Source organism: Melanerpes formicivorus, unplaced genomic scaffold (assembly GCF_026170545.1).
Source record: "Melanerpes formicivorus ecotype bairdi unplaced genomic scaffold, bMelFor1.0.p_v2 SCAF_53, whole genome shotgun sequence".
In the NCBI taxonomy this organism is placed as follows: domain Eukaryota; kingdom Metazoa; phylum Chordata; class Aves; order Piciformes; family Picidae; genus Melanerpes; species Melanerpes formicivorus.
Window position 1 is genome coordinate 1606014 of NW_027142405.1, and position 18654 is coordinate 1624667.

Consider the following 18654-nt stretch of genomic DNA (forward strand, 5'->3'; position numbering starts at 1 on the left):
AACCAAGCCAAACCAAAAAAAAAAAAAAAACCCCAAAAAAACCACACCCAAAAAAACCCAAATAAAAAACCCCACCAAACAACCCCAAATCTAATTTAAGAAGGATGTTGGTGAAATTAGCAGTTTACTACCAAATACAAATCTAGAAAACTCCACTAACAGCAAAGGGACAGCCATTTTATTCTGTTAGTCTGTTGCAATTCCCCTCAGAGTTTATTTGGATAATGAGAGATTAATGTCTGTGTGTATAAAACTAAAACTATGTCCTAATTGGGTTTGGCTGGGCTAATTGCCTCTGATCAATAGAACTGACACATAATATGCTTGTCCTTTAAAAATACTACTCTGGGCCTCATTCCACTTCCTTCAAACCATGCTTCTGACATCCAGGGGAGCAGAAATTGGTCGTATTAATAGAAAATTGAAAGTAACACAGACTAACTTAAATAGAGCAGTAAGCACTGGGGAAATGTGTATTTTATTCGACTAAAAGCCCTAGTGCTTCGTGACACATCCAATCGCAGCAGTTTCCTAGCATTTTTGCAGTCACTTTCGCTGCAAACTGCGTTTCTGCTGCTTCACTGACACCACCACAGACGCCAGCAGAGCCTCCTAGCGCTGACACCGCAGACAGCAAGAGAAGCGGAGCTCGCTTGGGAACACCTCCAAAAGACGCAGCCTTTGCTAAAAGCCTCTCCAGCACACCACACCTCCTGTAAGTGTAGCTAGTCACATCAGCATTTTTTGGCACCGCATTGACACGGAAAACACACGACTTTTTTCCTCCAACTGATTATGCTTTATAGCCTAGGGGAACATCTAATCATACAACACAATGCCTACTCCAACAAAATTAAACAGAAGAACAACAAAAAAATAGCAGTTGAAGATACAACAAGTACTTAATACTACTCCAAATATTATTGCACAGCGTTCATTCATACTTAATACATTATTTTAATTTCCTTGACAACAGAGTCATTAGTTATACAAGCTATGCAAGCTGCACAAGTATGTCTTTTAATTAACAGGCCAAACCTGCCTGATAGAGGCAGCTGCCGTCTGTGAGACCACAGGATCTTCCTCTCAAAGACATAACAGCAAGCACCTTTTGAAATCAATTGTTACCTAGTGCAATCTCTCAGATCATTTAAACAGAAGTGACAGTGCAAGAGTCATGGAAACATTGTAACTGAGTATTCTGCCAGGAGACAGGGACATCAGACTCTTGTCTGTGCTTTTTTTCCCCAAAGATCATCTGCATCACCCATAAATATACAAGTAAAACAGTGTAACACAGATCTCCACACCATACTTAACCAGGAGAAAGGAGCTTATGAAATAACCCTGCGACTATGTCAAGTACAGGGTAGGCACTAATGTACTAAGCATAATGCCATGCAAATCAGTAGCAGTTTTTAAGGTGTCTGAGAATAAGCCATGAATTGCACTTAAGACATTATCACTATTATTTTGCTCATGTAAGATACATGTACTTCCAGAGAAATGAACACTAGCATCGATTTTGCTTTTCTATGCACAGCTGTGCCCTCTTGTGGCACCAGCTAATTCGCTATGTATTTTGTCCTCAAAATCAACACACTATCTGAACTACATCCCGTAGTTGGAGTTGGGATGTTCACTTTCTTTTACAAAGCTGTTGTATTAAATTCAAATAATTTAATGCAACAGAAGTTTCAAGATACTGAAAATACAAAGTCATCCCACTGAATCTGGGTAGGTTTCAGGAAAGGAGAGGAACAGCTGCCATGCTGAAACAGTCACTCATTTCAGGATGTGTTTTCCCACTACATCTGGTGACGTATAGCTACAAGCTGCGCCTGGAAATGCCAGTCCCCATATATGTGCTCCTGTCCCTTCCTCAAGATCAGATGTAACAATCAAGATTCTGCAGACAGGATGAGTTCAGCTTCCTAATTTTGCTAGGCCATCAATTCTTCCCACCCTCAATTTTCCTCTACAGATCAAAAGGTAGCAATTCATCACATGTTTAATCACCAGATAGAATGCAAAGAGTGGGAGAAGAAGACCACAGAGTTTCACCTCTAATTATCTCTATGACTATGATATGCCTCTCTCCAAAGCCTCTTTCACAGAAACAGTGAGACTGAAGCAACATATATTTTGATTGTTTTGTGCTTCTGTTCAGGCACACTTACAACACACCCATCTAGGCTCTCTAGGCTTGTCAACTCCAATGCCATTCTATTTTTTTTTTTAATCATTATCTTAGTGCAGGGTACTATGCCTAAAATCTTTTGGTTGGGACTAAGTCAAGCTTTATTTTTTTCATGAAATATATTAAATATAGAATTATAAATAGCTTTCTTTAATGCTGTTAGAAAAGTAGTCCATTAAGAACTTATGATCCAAACCAGGTCTTTGAACTGGAAATTAACCTGGAGATTAGGACCCATATCTGTTCGTGGGTGAACTGAATTAAGAACACTTCTACTTGTGGGACAGAATTTGTTCTTCCAGTTCTTGCTAGGATTGGCAATGATTCCTGTTCATACATTTGCATGCCAGCTTCTGCTAAATGTAAAAAAACCAAAACCAAACCCAACAAAGGCCAACTTGTTTAATTGAGATAAAAATATATTCTCTACTTATATAACATAAAAGCTTTCTGTCAGCTGCAAAGACTTTATTACATTGCTTAAGCCCCAAGAGTTGGTAGAGGTAAGAACAGAAATTATCTTGTATTAGAAAGCTATAAAGGTTAATTTGCAAAAGGAAGACCTTACAAGCGCTAGAAATGGTAATGAAGCTTCAAGACAGGCCTCATATGATAGTTCTTATGACATAATGCTCAAATTTAGTTTCTACTTATGTCATGTGACAGTTGCTGAAGCTTTGGGCACATAAAACTCTTCCACAAATCACAACTTTTCTCTTCAGCATGCAGTAGAACTCCTGCCAGGAATGCTGACTCAGACTTTAACACACACTTTCAATTTCACTTTTATCAATTAAAAGGGTTGCAGTGGAGTTTTAGAACTTAATTTTTTTCCCGGGTATTTCTCACAAGATTTAAGCTTTATATCAGTACAGAACAAGCATGAAAAATAACTATGTATAAAGAGTCAAAGAATTATAATGTCCACTTGACACCTTTTAACCACATTGTGCAGGTCTTTAAAAATAAAAAAATTGTGCCCAAAACCTAAAAAGAAAGACAAATTATTAACTTCTCCCCACCTATCCCACTGCATGGGTAGCAATGATGTCACAAGATTAAAGTACTGTAGCATTTGACACAACGGCTTTCTTGGGAGGTCCAATGATCAACAGTTTCGGTGTGTCAGAGACCTGAGAGCAATTAGCAGTCCTCATTAACCTCACTCTTGTGGCTTCCATCCAATCTATCACAGAAATCCCTCCTAAGCTTAAACCTGGGCCTTCAGCCTTTGCTTGAGCTTTGTTGTAGGAGAAGTGGTTTACAGCAGTGTCCTTGCCTGACACTTTACACCATTTACAACTGCATGCAAAACATTATGGCATTTTGATGTGGGAAGTGGAACTTGGATTCAAATTCATGAGCTGTATTTTCTGAAAAAGAAGCAGAGGAGCTGGTACCTGGTTCTTGGTGTTTGATTCTGACAGAAAATCTGAGTTTTGCTCCCTGCTTTAACCAACTGCATTATTTTCAAAGAAATGGAAAACTGGACCAAGAATGGGAGCAAAAGTTTAACGACAGCAGAATTCTGTTCTGTTCAAAATATCTTCTAAGTTTAAGGAGGCTTGATACCACACTTCAGCTTCAAGCATTCAGAAATTAAAGCAGTTTCTACCAATGAGACTCTGAGGACAAAATTACTTCCACCAACTTGAGAATTTCTGAAGGGCTAAAAGCCCATTTGGGAATGTCATTGGAAGTTATCAAGCTAACTGCATTCAAAAGCAGAGACTGAGATACAGACCAGGTGACAGACCCCTAAACAAACAAAATTTCACATCAGATTGGCAGAATGGGTAAGTATTTAAACCCATATTTCACTGCAGAGCTTAGTGGAGATGTGCTTAGTCTCTTTGTAGTATTGCTCCCTCAGAGGAGTCTTAATGTAAAGTCAATTCAGATCATGGTTACTAAAGCCTAGGGAAAGATGGAATCATGCCAAGGAAGGATTAAGGATGACTTCAGTTTGCTTAAAGGGTTACAGAAATGTAGCATAACATATGCTTCCATGGGGTGGCCAAGGTCTTGGGAGGGGACACAGCTGGGCCAGCTGACCCAAACTGGCCAAAGGGGTATTCCATGCCATATGACATCAGCTCAGATATATGAACTAAGTGAAGGAAGGAAGTGTGGGGATATTTGTCTATGGCATCTGTTCTTCAGAGCAACTGTTACACATGTTAGAGCACTGTTTCCTAGGACTGAAAATAGTCTGCTGATGGGTAGTAGAGAATTACATCTCTCTTTGCTTTTGCTTCTGTGCACAGCCTTTGCTCTTTGCTTGTGCTTAGCATTATAAAATTGCTTCAACCTTATTACCAGCCTTTTGTTGTATTTCCCCTCCCCTGTCCATCTAAGAAGGTGAGTGACAGAGCGGATTTGGTGGGCATTTAGCCCCCAGTCAGGGACAAACCACCACAACAGGGGAGAGGGAAAATATAACGCCTTTGAGGCAAGATAGAAGCAATTTAATAAGAGGAAAAGCAATGGAAGCAATAGTAAAGAACAATGTTCAGTCACTTCCCAGGAAGCAGGGCTTCAATACACATAGTGGTTGCTCTGGACAACAAGAAGCCTTCAATGAACAACACCACACTTCCTTCTCTCACTTAGCTTTTATATCTGAGCTGATGTCATATGGTATGGAATACCCCCTTACTCAGCTTGCGTCAGCTGGCCTGACTGCGTCCCCTCCCACGACCTTGCCCTTTCCTCAGCCTAGTGTTGGGTGGGGAAATGCTGGAAAAGCACAGCCTTGACACTTGACTCAGGAGTAGCCAAAACACTGGTGTTATCAACACCCAGCTACATCACTGCAAAACACAGCACTACAAAAGATGCTATGGCAAGAAATAACTCCAGCTCAGCCAAACCTTATACAATCTCCACCCCTTATTCCTTGCCATTTGCATCATGCTCAGGTTCTACATAACTCAATACAAGTAACCATCTCACTGCTCTTGATTCTCATACTGAGATTCCCTCTTCTAACACAACCTAAACTACACTCTTACAACATCTTAATAGCCACTGTACAGATTGATACATTTTGATCAACTACTATCCCCAGTTCTTTAATACAGAGATGTTACTCTTCCTTTCCATGGGCTTTTTCCACTCATTCAGATATTACTTGGGCCCTGTCTGTACTGTTCAGGATATGAGAAGCAATAGATTCTACTATTGGGCACTAACACCAGTTTGGTTTCAGTTACTGTTGCATTCTTTTTCCTTGAGAAACTCACTCTTCATCAGTTCAGGTCATTCTTACCACATCAGTCCCCGCAACATACAACTTACATCCCATAATACTTTCCCCCCAAGGTTACATCTTGAGGCACACACCGAGTCTCCCCATCCTTCCTCATTACCCACCAAGTACAACCACGTCCTTGCCTTTCTCTATAGGAGGAGCCAGCCTTCCCCAGCCACTTCGCCATGTGAACTACAGGGACCTTATCTCCCTCCACAGTGTGTAGGAGTTTTGTCTGGGCAGAACCAGGATGGTTAGCAGATCCTCTAGAGTTAACCATCCAAGTGACTTCTGCTAATTTTGCATCCCAGTGCTTACATGCCCCATTACCCAATGCTCTCAATATAGTCTTTAACAGACCATTTTATCTTTCAGTCTTCCCAGAGGCTTGTGGGTGATGGGGAATGTGATATGCCCACTCAATGCAGTGTTTCCTGGCCCAGGACCTGATGGCATTATTTTGAAAAGAGTCCCATCATCCGATTCAATTCTTCCCAGTGTACCACATTACCACAGGATTTGTCTTTCAAGCCCTAAGATAGTGTTCTGGGCAGTGGCATGGTTTATGGGGTATGTCTCCAACCAACCAGTAACTGCTTCTACCATGGCAAGTATGTAGTGCTTGCCTTGGCATGCTTGTGGCAGGGGTCTAATATAGTCAATCTGCCAGGCCTTACCGTAGCAAAAACCTAACCACCACCCTTTGATCCCGGGAGGGTTAACTCTGGTGGCTTGCTTGATTGCAGCACGTTTCACAATTGTGTGTAACCTGTGTGATGGCCTTCACAGTCAGGTCTACTCCTCAGTCACAAGTCCATCTGTATGTTGCAAGAAGTATGGAATGTGACAAAGGGGGAAAAAAAAACAAGCCACAATTGACTTGCTCTAGAAACAAAAAAGAAGTTCAAGATAAACATATGAGCTGGTAAATTCAGGACCTTGCAGAATATCCTTCATTTTACACTCCTAAGAATCAGTTAAACAAAATTCTACACAGTGTATTTAGAATTCATCACAGCCCTTGAGCACAGCATGTGCTTTTAGAAGTCTCTTCCACTCCTGTATTTTTAGAATTACTGTGACTCTTAACGGTATTGTGACATATTTCTTTTCCCAAATTCTTCACAGAGATGGCAATGAAATTGTACAAGGCAGCAGGCTTTGAATAGTTTAACTCCAAAAGAAGCAATGGAATCTGAAAGTGTTTACTCAATGTGAATTATTAGAGCCACTTCTGAAAATATGTAAGAGAGAAGGAATTGCTGTCTTTTCAAAGAAAAGGTGAACATTAAAGGTTAAAACCTCTGCCTTGATTTCTGAAAAACTTAATTCCCATAACATGTATATTGCCTAAGGCCAGATTGCACAGCTTCTGTCAGCATACGTAATGCACGTCTGTGAATACATTAGAGAAAAACTTGTTGATTCAAGTCCTTCCTCTCTTAGTCTGCAGAGTTGGCTATCCAGGGAAGTGGGAAGTCCCCACTTGCAGGTATTGTTTTTAGGTCAAGCAAGAGAAAAATAGTCTAAATGTCATATGCTCTTCTGCAGAACTTCATAGGCAGTCTGCCATGAAAACAGTGTTTTTGACCTCCAGACAAGGTGAGCTACGTCAATTTCAATGCCTGCTCAACCCACTCATTTTTGGTTTAGCAAGCATTTAACTTATAAGGCCACAGAGCAGTACTGGTTTTCAATAAGCCACATCAGAAACAACTAGTAGGTCCCATATTTTTCTAAAAGCACATAGACAGCGAGTGAATGGAATCATGGTATCAATTTTCCAATTAACTGAATGTATCTTGAACTGCTCTGAGTGTACTTCTGCGGTACTGAACAACACATCCAACAGTTCCCCTCTGCATACATTCACCTTGTAACAAATTTTTTTGACCTGTTAACAAAAACTGAATTGGTCAACAACTAAAATGTTTTGACTATGATAACTCAGCTGCTTCACGTAAAAACTGAACTCACAGTTAATGAAAATTTAAGATTTCTCAGATCCTCTAAATCCTGGGTCCATGTTCCTCAAATATTAATTGAAAACACACAGGGTGGGAGATTATCTTCCTACTATTGTGACTGTAAATATCCAGAAAGTTAAGGCAATTGTTCTGAAAATGTTTGACTCCACTTACTGTCTCAAGATTAGCTGAATGACCTACAACAGTTGTTATCTGAACAGATAATACCTAGAAGCTTAACTAAAACTTTTCACTGTGTTATTACTATTTGCAGTAACTAACAGCTCCACCTCCTGTCTTTTTATTTTATTTTCCTTGTCATTAAGAATCCTCATTACCTATATGTCTGGCAGTCTCCAAAGATGGCACTGGACCACACAAACTTACAGTTCAACTACCAGCTTTGAAGGGCCTTTGAAACATTATCATCTATCCCTTTGTCTAAAAACCCAACAATCCAAGGAAGACCCAGTGATTTTCTTTTCCCCACTTTCAGGACTTTGCTGCAAAGCCTGATTCCCTGAGTTCATTTCTACACTACTATCCCTGTTTCATTACAATGATGATCCAAACCCACCGAATAATCACACAGCATGGTAGTGGCTCAGACTTCTGAAGGTCATCATGGGTTAAGAACTGGAGAGAGAGCCAGGCCCAGAGAGTGGTGGTGAATGGTGCCACTTCCAGTTGAAGGTCAGTCACTAGTGGTGTCCCCCAGGAATCAGTGTTGGGACTGGTCCTATTCAATATCTTTATTAATCATCTGGACAAGGGTATTGAGTCCATCATCAGTAAATTTGCAGATGACACCAAGCTGTGAGCAGGTGTTGATCTGTTAGAGGGTAGAAGAGGCTCTGCAGAGTGATCTTGACAGGCTGGACAGATGGGCAGAGTCCAACGGCATGAGATTTAACACATCCAAGTGCCAGGTTCTGCCCTTTGCCACAACAACCCCATGCAGTGCTACAGGCTGGGGTAACAGTGGCTGGTGAGAGGCCAGGCAGAAAGGCTGCTGGTTGACACCAGCTGAACATGAGCCAGCAGTGTGCCCAGGCAGCCAAGAAGGCCAACGGCATCCTGGCCTGCATCAGGAACTGTGTGGCCAGCAGGAGCAGGGAGGTCATTGTGCCCCTGTACTCAGCAGTGGTTAGGCCATATCTTGATTATTGTGTCCAGTTCTGGGCCCCTCAATTCAAGAACAATGTTGAGTTACTGGAACATGTCCAGAGAAGGGCAGCAAAGCTGGGGAGGGGTTTGGAGCACAGGCCTGTGAGGAGAGGCTGAGGGAGCTGGGGTTGCTCAGCCTGGAGGAGACTCAGGGGTGACCTTCCTGCTCTCTACAACTCCCTGAAGGGAGGTTGTAGCCAGGTGGGGGCTGGTCTCTTCTCCCAGGCAACCAGAACAAGAAGACAGAGTCTCAGGCTGTGCAGGGGGAGGTTTAGGTTTGGTCTTAGAAAGTTCTTCAGTGTGGTTGCCCATTGGAATGGCTGCCCAGAGAGGTGGTGGGGTCGACATCCATGGAGGTGTTTAAGAAGGCTGGATGAGGCACTTAGTGCTATGGTCTAGTTGATTAGTTAGGGTTGGATGATCGGTTGGGCTTGCTGATCTTGGATGTCTCTTTCAACCTGGTTGATTCTGTGTGATCTAGTCCAGCCTGCATGGTAGAGCAAGATCACCTAGAGTGAATCACACAGGAAGGCGTTTAGGCAGCTTTCGAATGTCTCCAGCGACAGACTCCACAGCCTCACAGGACAGCCTGCTCCAGTGCTCTGCTACCCTCAAAGTGCTTACTGCAGCCTTTAAGAAGTCTCTAGCTGCACCTTCAGAAACGCACATGCTTCTCAAGAACTATCCTTGAACCAGCCTGCGCTTTGCACCCAGTTCTGCCCTGCGTTACTGGAAACACAATGCATCAGCCCAGCTCCCCTCAGCCACTCTTTCGCGCCCTTAACTTTGCGAGGAGACTCGCGCCCGCCCTGCGCGAGGCTCCCAACGGAAAAGAAAAGGCGGGCCTTCCGCTGGGCGCGAGAGCCGTGATTGGCACCACCACGGGGCTGAGGTGGGAGGAGGGAGCCGATCTCCGCCCCACCCCGCCCCTCTCATCCCCTGCTGCCCGGCGCTGGCCTCTGCCGCTGAAGAAGGGCGAGACGATGTTGGAGACGCTGCGGGAGCGGTTGTTGAGCGTCCAGCAAGACTTCACTGCCGGGTGGGTAGCACGCCCGGCCTGGCCCGGCAGGAGCGGGGAGGGGGCGGGAAACGGGAGAGTGACCGTGCGCCCCAGCCGGGCGAGGAAGCAGGTGACCGGGTAGTGTAAGGGGGGGAGGGAGGCGGGGACTGAGCTTCGGGCGGGAGGGAGGGTGGAATAGGAGGGTGAGGAGGCGGGATCGTTGTGTGGGGTTCTTCCCTCTCTTGGTGGGAGCCTGGTGGTGGTGTCCTTCTCCTCGGTGCTGGGAGGGGCTCCGTGGGTCGAATGCATTCGTCTTGCTATGGCCGGGCGGCTGCTGGAAGAGTTAGCGAGCCCTGACAGCGGTGTGGTAGCTTGCAGCTGGAGTTGGGGGGGGTGGTGCCTTGGCGTTTGCTTGCGGTCAGGGGAAAGGAAGAGAGGCCGTTGCTTTGACAGAGTGAGGGAGATGTGAATGGGCTCAATTAACGTGCATGAATATTTTATGAAGTAAATGACCTTCAGGGTTTTATGGATTAACGTTAATTGCTAAAAGAGCATCGCTGTGTCTTGTTCGGCAGATGAAAAAGCTTGCTTTCCTTGCAACATGAGTTGCTCTCGCTTGGGAAAGGAAGCACAGGATAAACAGGAGTAGCCTCTTGCTTACATTTAAAAAGTAGAAAGGTATTCCTCTGACATTGACTTACAAGGTTTTAGATAGGCTCTGCGTCTGTCCTATTTTGAGGACAAGCAGGTGATCCAGATGAGCATTACTGGAATTAGTGGATCGCTGGAGAACAAGGTCATGCCTGTGTTGCAAAACTGTTAGTTCATAATGAGTCACAGGAGAGCATCACGTTGTAATCAATTACTTTTTATACATGGCCTTCAGCAATGTTGAGGCAGCCTTATAGTACCCTTATAGAAAATTCATATATAGTGATGGCTGTCTCTGTACTCCAGAAGCTTAACTAGTTTATAAAAGGGCATATTTGCAGCAGTGTATGATGGTCTGGAGCAATTGGCAGAATAAGCTAACAACAACATAAATTGCTTGTATGTTATCTATCTCAACAAAAAGCAATTGAATATTGAAATGTCTTAAGAATACAAAGGCATTGCTTTATTGCTATCTTCCTTTCTGTTTTGTTATTTTTAGAACTTGTCACAGAGTTTGCTGTCTCAAGTACAATGTAAGCCTCCTTTGGAAAAAAGATAATTATTTTTTCATGATGAAAGGACAACTGAAAGGTCATTTAAGCCTGTATCTCCATGTATTGCTGCAGTGGAGTCATTATGCTTCTATGTAGTTTCTGCTTTTCTTCCATATATTGCAGTGGTCTGAGAACAGCTTCTGATTCCATCATTTCTATCTTTTGTGTTTTAACAGTTCTAGTAATATGCCCTTCTTGGAATGTCCCATCTTTAAAAGTGTTGTTTTCATGTGTGCTGTAATATTTGTTGCCACTGAGAACCTATATCTCACAGCTGTAGTAGCAGAGGCTGTGGAAGTCACCAGGGTAATTTCCCCATGGAGTCAGGCCAGAACATGACTTTTCTTTTTTTGCCCTCTTTCTGTCCTAGACAATGCAACCTGAATGCCATGTCCTTCTGGATTATTTCATTCCATGTGCCACCAGAGTGGTAATAGGTGCAATTGTACTTCAGCTCAAAATGGTCAAAATACAGACAAAGTATTTTTGCTGTCTAGAATGCTGGACCAGTTGTGGTTAGCTTGGTAACTACGTGAATGCTTGTAAAGTGGGACAGCTGTATTTTGTGAAACACTGTAGGGAAAAGGTTTTCCAGGGTTTCTAAGGAAAGACTATCACTTCTAAAAGAATAAGGGAATGTTTATGTACAGCTGAAAGATAAAATCTTGGGTTGTGTAGTCTAAAAGAGCAGTGTAGAGTTATTAGTCATTTTTGTGTACAAAGAAATGAGCTGTTTCCCCTGTTCAGTTATCTGCTGCCTACTTCCTATGCAACTTTCTAGATTTTGACCCATTTACCTTTCCTGAGAGGAGGGAAAAATAAATAAAACAACCACCCCCACCCCCCCCCCCAAACAACAATAAAACCAAACAAAAAACACACCCCAAACAAACAAAGCAGTGAGCCATGTATGTCTGTGTTCAGGTAGTTATTTGTGTGCTTCTGACAGCTTGAAGGATGTGGCTCATACTCCCTCTACTTTGTACAGAGCTTACTGCTGAAAGGAAGCCGGTATTGTGTAGTGATAAACTCTTTAAATTTTTCTTCTGACTACCTGGCAGATACTCTAGTAAGAAAACTGGTAGCTGGAACACAGTGTCCCCTTCAGTACCTGTATGCAGAGGAGAGCTGCTGTCACAGGCTGGGGAACATGACAGGGCAAATTGCAGAGCTTTCTGCAGCAATGTTCTTCCTTCCAAGTTGCTACTTGGCTTCACTAGTGTGAAGAGCTCTAGCAGGGAGTAGAGACCTGCCATAGCATGACTTTTCACGTTTGCTGTAGAGCTTTGAGGTTTCTTTGCATGCATTGGTGATACTCAAGATTGAGGAAGTGATTTGGCTCAGCCTAGAAGCAACCTGACTACTAAGGGTGTTTCTCAGTCAGTGGGTTATTCAGGATTAGATATCTCTGTGTCATGCCCAGAGGATAACTTTGTTGCTCGTAGCTCATTTCTATCGTGCTCATACCTGTTCCTTTACTGCTTCTTTCCTGAACAACTGAAACCTCAAAGGACATAGAGGTTGAGGGCATCCATCATCTTAGTGGTCAGAGAATAGCAGAAAGTTTTGGTTCTCACTCTGCTGTGCCAAATCAACCAGCATAGATGGTTTGACTGAGAAAGAGTAGAGTTGTGTGGTTGTTTTGTGTTGCTTAGGGGTTTGCATTGAGTTGTTTTGGTTCTTGGAGGTTTTTTTAGGAGCAAGATACCAGTCAGTTTGAAATAGGTCATAGGTGAAACAAGCCTCAGATACAGTCAGTAGCAGCATGCAGTTGTGCTGCTGCTGGAGATCCTGATGGCTGACAAAATAAAAGGTTTTCTTACTGAAGTTTTTTGTTAGCAGACTTAGGACAAATGTCTTTATGTGACTGTCATACTTTCCCTTGGCTTCTATGCCTTCTTGTAAGGGGTGTTCTTCAGGCTTAGATTGGTCATCTCTGTGCAGGTGTTTAATACCTGTATTCTGAGGAATGAGTATCAAGAGTTGGTTGTCTTGGATGTGTAGGTCCCATTAAACTTTTCATACCCAATTGCTTTATCCACTTGTAGAAAAATCTTGTAATTTAGAAGCAGTGTTGGTAGAAACAATTTCATAAGACAGTCTTCACAAAATGAAGTGAATTTGGTTTGTGAATTAGCGAAAACAAAATTAATTACTAGATAGGAATTAACAATTGTGTTCATACAAGTTACCTGTCTTTTGTTGGACATGTCTGATGGTTTTGTCTTTTTATTTATAGGTTGAAGACTTTGGGTGACAAATCAAAAGAAGCAAAAAAAAGCAGACAGAGGTACTTCAGAATGTTTTGGTTTGTAACATTGATCTGGGATGCTCTTATTGGAGAATAATTTGGAAGTGGATCATATATATGAGCCAGTTACAATAACATATGCATATAATTTTACAGAACATTTTTTGGACAACTGAGAAGTTTAACCCTGATATTGAGGAAATACTTTGCTTAACAACTGTCATTGATAGGCCTAAGTAATTTCTGATGGTGATGAATCGATTTATAAGAGTCTATTTAGATTATGTGAATATTCAGTGTTATTGTAGTACTTTATTGTACCTTGAAATGGGATTGTTTACAGTCACAAATAAGGAAATGCAGGTGATTTCTGCTTTGCTGATAGAGTTCTGGGACAAATATAGATTACTTTGATTTTGAGGTTGACCAAGGCCTTGTGAGTCAGGAGGAGAGGCCAGTAGAGGTAGTGATGAGATGGAAGTTTGTAACTAACCATTTCATCAAGGGGTGGGTGATGTTTTGTTAAACAACTTAAGGAATTCTCTGTGTCATTTAACCCCAATTCTTGGGGGACTCTTTAACTTCCTTGACATATACTGAAAGTACAACACAGCAGGATGCAGTCAGGAGTAATTTCTTGATACCCTCTTTAACTTTTGCCATGCAGGAATTGGCTTAGGAAAGCTAGAGCTCACCTAGACACTGGGGCTTGTTTAGCCTGGAGAATAGATGACTTTGCAGAAACTTAACAGCAACCTGGGAACTTAGAAACAGCAGACATAGGCTGAAATGAGATATTCAGAGAGGAAAAGGCTGAAAGAAAAGCATTTTCCACGTGAGGACAGTCAAGCAGTGGAACAGGTTGCTCACAGAGCTTGTGAAGTTTCTGTCTTCAGAGGCTTCCAAGTTGCAAATCAACAAGGCCATGAACAAGCTGCTCTGATCACATAGCAGATCCTACTTGGAACAGGAGGTTATACTAGTGACCACTTGAGGTCCCTTCCTACCTCACCAATTCTAACACTTTTCCTTTGGTTTAAGGAAAAAACTTTATGGTATTTGTTTTTTCCATTAAAATTGTTTTTATAAGTGCAAAGCAGTCTGTGGTAATCTTCGAACAGACAAGTCTTGGATAACACTGAGATTTTTATGTAATATATCCTTTAAAGTGCTGCATTGTTAATTTTAACTTACCCTAAGTTGCTTTTATATTTCAAGGTGCTACTGATGAAAATGTATATGCCCCTGATAGTCATCAGAGCATTAAACAGGCTGAGTATTTTTTAATGTAGAATATATTAAACACGATCTTTATTGAGATATGTAAAGAAGTTATGTAGCAGTCTTATTTTCAGAGTTGTTTTGTCCACTGGTCTGAGTTAAAGCGATGTTCATCCTGTGTGTTAACCATATCTGTCTCATTAGAGTTGGTTTTAATGGATGTTGTGAAAAAGAGGTAAAGATGGGCTACCATAAAATAACAAGGGGTAACAATCTTAATCCTACTTTTGGAATATCCTCATAAGATACACTGTGAAAGGCATTTCTAAGCCAGAATTGACAAAATAATTGTGAAAGTGAACAGCAGGGAATATTTCTGTGCTAAGCATATTGTCAGGCATGGATGTATGTGCACCCTTATTTTAATACTGGAATTCTATTCCTTAACTTTTTTTATATTTACAATTTATTTTGTAGAACTTTTCAGGGTTTGCCAGAGTTTTCTGCTGGATTGGAATTACTGAGCAGGTATGCCTTTCTAATTCTTTGTTAATGCCTGATTCCTATAATTTCAGGAGTAATTCTATTACATAAAGACAATAAGAAGAAAATTACAGTGTCAATAGTACTTTATTCTGGATGTTTTCTAGTTAGCAGTATGGGAATGGTCACTAAATAATAAACATGTTTAAAACTTGCTCAATCCTCAAGTGCTGTCATGTTAATGAAACAACTTCTGGAGGAAAAGATTAATTTATGGCCTAATGCTCAGGGATACAGGGGACCAGCACTGAGGCACTGTCTGTCATTGCCATGAAAAGAAAGTATATTCTATGTGTATTTAATCACCTTTTTTTCCCCTGAGCAACTGAAGCTATCTGCATGATATATTTCCTTTGTATTTCTGTCTTAAAAAAACAAGCCAAAACAATTATCTATCTTTGGATGGGGATATGAGATTACAATCTTGTTAATTGTTTTCATTTTCTTAATGAAAACTTGAGTTTACAGTAGTGCTTAAGGCTTTTATAGAATTATAAAGAATCATAGAATCAACAAGGTTGGGAAAGACCTCAAAGATCATCAAGTCCAACCTGTCACCCAAGACTTCATGACTACTAGACCATGGCACCAAGTGCCACATCCAGTCCCCTCTTGAACACCTCCAGGGACGGTGGCTCCACCCATTCCAATGACTAACAACTCTCTGTGAAGAACTTTCTCCTCACCTCAAGCCTAAACTTCCCCTGGTGCAGCTTGAGACTGTCTCCTCTGTGTAATCTTATAAATATTGCAGGGTCCATTTAGCTCTTAATGTGAGCTAGTAGGTTTAAAAAACATGAATCACTACTTTGAACAAATTATTTCTTACTGCATACTCATCTTGGTAGAACAGTAAAAGGAAGAACTCTACGCTTTTTTTTAACTGCTGCTACTAGTCTCTGTAACTTTAAGCACAGTGACATCTGTGAAATCCTCTTCCCTTGTCAGGGGAACACACTAAGAAGAGTAATACATTTTTCTTCTCAGATATGAAGATGCTTGGGCTGCCCTTCACAAAGGAGCCAAAGATTGTGCAAAAGCCGGAGAGGTGAGAAAACATAACAATGCCACTCTTAAAATTATTTGCACATTTAAAAATATTTCAGCATTAATTTTTAGTACCTGTATACTGGGGTTGACCCTCACTGCTAGGTAGGCACTTGCACAGCCTTGTTCATTCCCCCACAGGAAGAACAGAAGGTTAAAAAAAAAAAACATGGTTCAAGAAAAAGAGAGTTTAATAATTGAAGGACAGTGGGAAAACAAATGGTGGAAAAGGAAGTCTCTCAACATTCCACAAGCAGACCCAATGCCCAGCCAGTCTTAGAACTGTGGTTACCTTGGAAGACCAAGCCCTTAGTTTTTATTGCTTAGCATCACATTACATGGTATGAAATAATCCTTTGGCCAATGGTTTACTCTTCTGGCTGTGTCTCCTCACATACCTTTTCCCTATTCCAACCTACTTGATGGGGAAGAGGAAAAGCCTTGTTGCTGTACAAGCATTGTTCATCAATATTCAAAACATTGGTCTCTGATCAATGTGGTGGTGGTTTAGAAATGCAAACCGCAGTACCATATGGGCTGCATGTCAGCCAACACACAAGAGACAGAAAACCCACCAAAGCATGCATGAAATGCAAAGAATAAATGTATTGTCATTACCTCATGAGCCAGGGGATCTCTGCAGCAGCACCCAGACAGAGGCACACAAGTGAAGGTACAGGCACTGTGAAAGTTGTTCAGTGCTAAAGAGTGGAAAAGCTTTTGAACCTGCTACTTTCATCTGTGTTTTCTTTCAGGTGTAGTGTTCCATGGTGCTTTGATATTTCCCACAGCAGGGCAAGAATCTCAAACGTGTTTAATAAAGTACCCAAGTTCATCACAGGCCCGTTATCTAAACACAGATATACTTATCAGGCACACAAAATGAAACAATATGACACATGTTCTTCAACCCCTCCAGCTGGAAGTCACTTAAGTGTGTTTACTATCCTCCTTGCTACCAGTTTTGCATGATTTTCCCACAAATTGCTATGAAGAAAATAAACTCCATCCCAAATGAAACCAGTGCAACCAGTATAATGAAAAAGTAATGGTCTGTATTGCTGCTTGGGAAAAAAAATTGCCTATTTATTATTTCTACTGTGGTTTTAAGACAATGTTTGACAGGCAGCTGATGGAATGAGTCAGAATGTCTAGTTCCTCTTGTTTCCCACAGCTTTTACAGATTTGATGATATTCAGCCTACAATTAATATTCTTAGAGTCTTAAATATAGATATTGTAAAAATAGAAGTTTTCTCTGATCACTTCTCACAAAATCTCATCTAACAAGAATTCTCTGAAGTCCATTCCTCTGCTTTGTGATACTTCAGCATCGCCTGGGAGAACTTCCTAGTGCTTTTGAAGTACTTTTCAATTGATAAAACTGATTTGTTGTCTTCTGTCTTTCATTCAGACAGTTTCAATCATTACTTGTTAGTACTGCAGCTCTTTAAAAGCAGAGTAGGGGCAAGCACACTTGCTGTTTGGAGTTGAAGCCAGTTGGTGGTTAGTATCAGGGTAGGGGGCTGTTGCATTGGTTTTATTTGCTGCTGTCTCCTGGTGAACACGAAATGGCAAGATTTGACTTGTCTGGCTAATAAGGTCTGGAAGCTTCCATGCTTTCTCCAATTGTCTTCTATTTTTCTGCCTTGGAAGTGAAGTGACAAGTTGTGTAGTTTATTTCTGGAATGAGGGGAAAGAAAACTTTCGCTAACTGCTAGCAATGCATTACTGTTCAGGAACTCCATACCAGACTTGCCAAAGAGGCTAAGCTGGGTGGCCATGATGCAGAACAGGGCTGAGCTGTGGAGTTCTCTCTTCAGGTTGAAACCTTCACTGTGACCAGCTGCATCCTTCCTGGCTCTTCTCATTTCTTTAGGAGGCTTTATAGAACCACAGAATTGTTTTGATTGGACTAAATGATTTTAGAGGTCCTTTCCAACCATTGACCTAAAAGCACTGTGTTCATTAAACCATCTCCTGAAGTGCTATGTCTATGCATTTTTTTTCAACACCACCACCACTCTTCCAATGTCTGACCACTCATTCAGTAAAGATTTCTTTCCTGAGGTGCAGGATAAACCTCCCCTGTTGCAACTTGAGGACATTTCCTTTCATTCTATCACTTGATACTCAGGAGAAGAGACAAACAGCCACCTCACTACAACTTCCTTTCAGCAGGTTGTAGGGAGCAATAAGGTTCTCCTTCAGCCTTCTGTTCTGCAGATGAAACAATCCTAGTTCCTTCAGCTGTTCCTGATATGACTTTTCTCTAGACTCTTCAACAGCTTCATTGCCCTTCTGTGGACACGTTCCAGCACTTCAGTGTCCTCTTTTTAGTGAGGTGCTCAAAACTGAACACAGTATTTGAAGTGTGGCTTAAGCAGTGCTGAGTACAGGGGCACAGTCACTTCCCTACTCCTGCTGGCCACACTATTCCCAACGCAGGCCTGGATGTGTGAGGTGTCCCTGCCTATGGCAGGGGGTTTGGAACTAGATGATCCCTGAGGTCCCTTCCAACCCTAACAATTCTATGAGTCTATATTGTTGGCTGCCTGGACACACTGCTGGCTCATATTCAGCTGTTTGTCAACCAGCACCCTCAAGTCCTCTTCTGCTGGGCAGTTTTCCAGTCACTTTTTCCTAAGCCTGCAGCGTTTCATGAGGTTGTTGCAGCTCAGCTGAAGGACATGGCACTTGCCTTTATTAAACCTCATACAAATGACCTTGTCACATCAATCCAGCCTCTCTACAGTCCTTTGCAGAGCTTTCCTGTCTTCAAGCAGATCAACACTCCC

The 18654-nt window shown here is 41.8% G+C and overlaps 1 protein-coding gene across 1 annotated transcript in view; it reads left to right on the plus strand.

Moving 5' to 3' along the window:
• Positions 1–9497: 9497 nt before the first annotated feature.
• Positions 9498–18654, plus strand: part of DTNBP1 (dystrobrevin binding protein 1) — a 73507-nt gene continuing 64350 nt past the window's right edge. The window contains exons 1-4 of the mRNA XM_068160825.1: positions 9498–9626; positions 13035–13085; positions 14745–14795; positions 15798–15858. Coding sequence (XP_068016926.1) covers positions 9571–9626; positions 13035–13085; positions 14745–14795; positions 15798–15858 — 219 coding nt within the window. The 5' untranslated portion in view covers positions 9498–9570. The remainder of the gene's footprint in view (positions 9627–13034; positions 13086–14744; positions 14796–15797; positions 15859–18654) is intronic.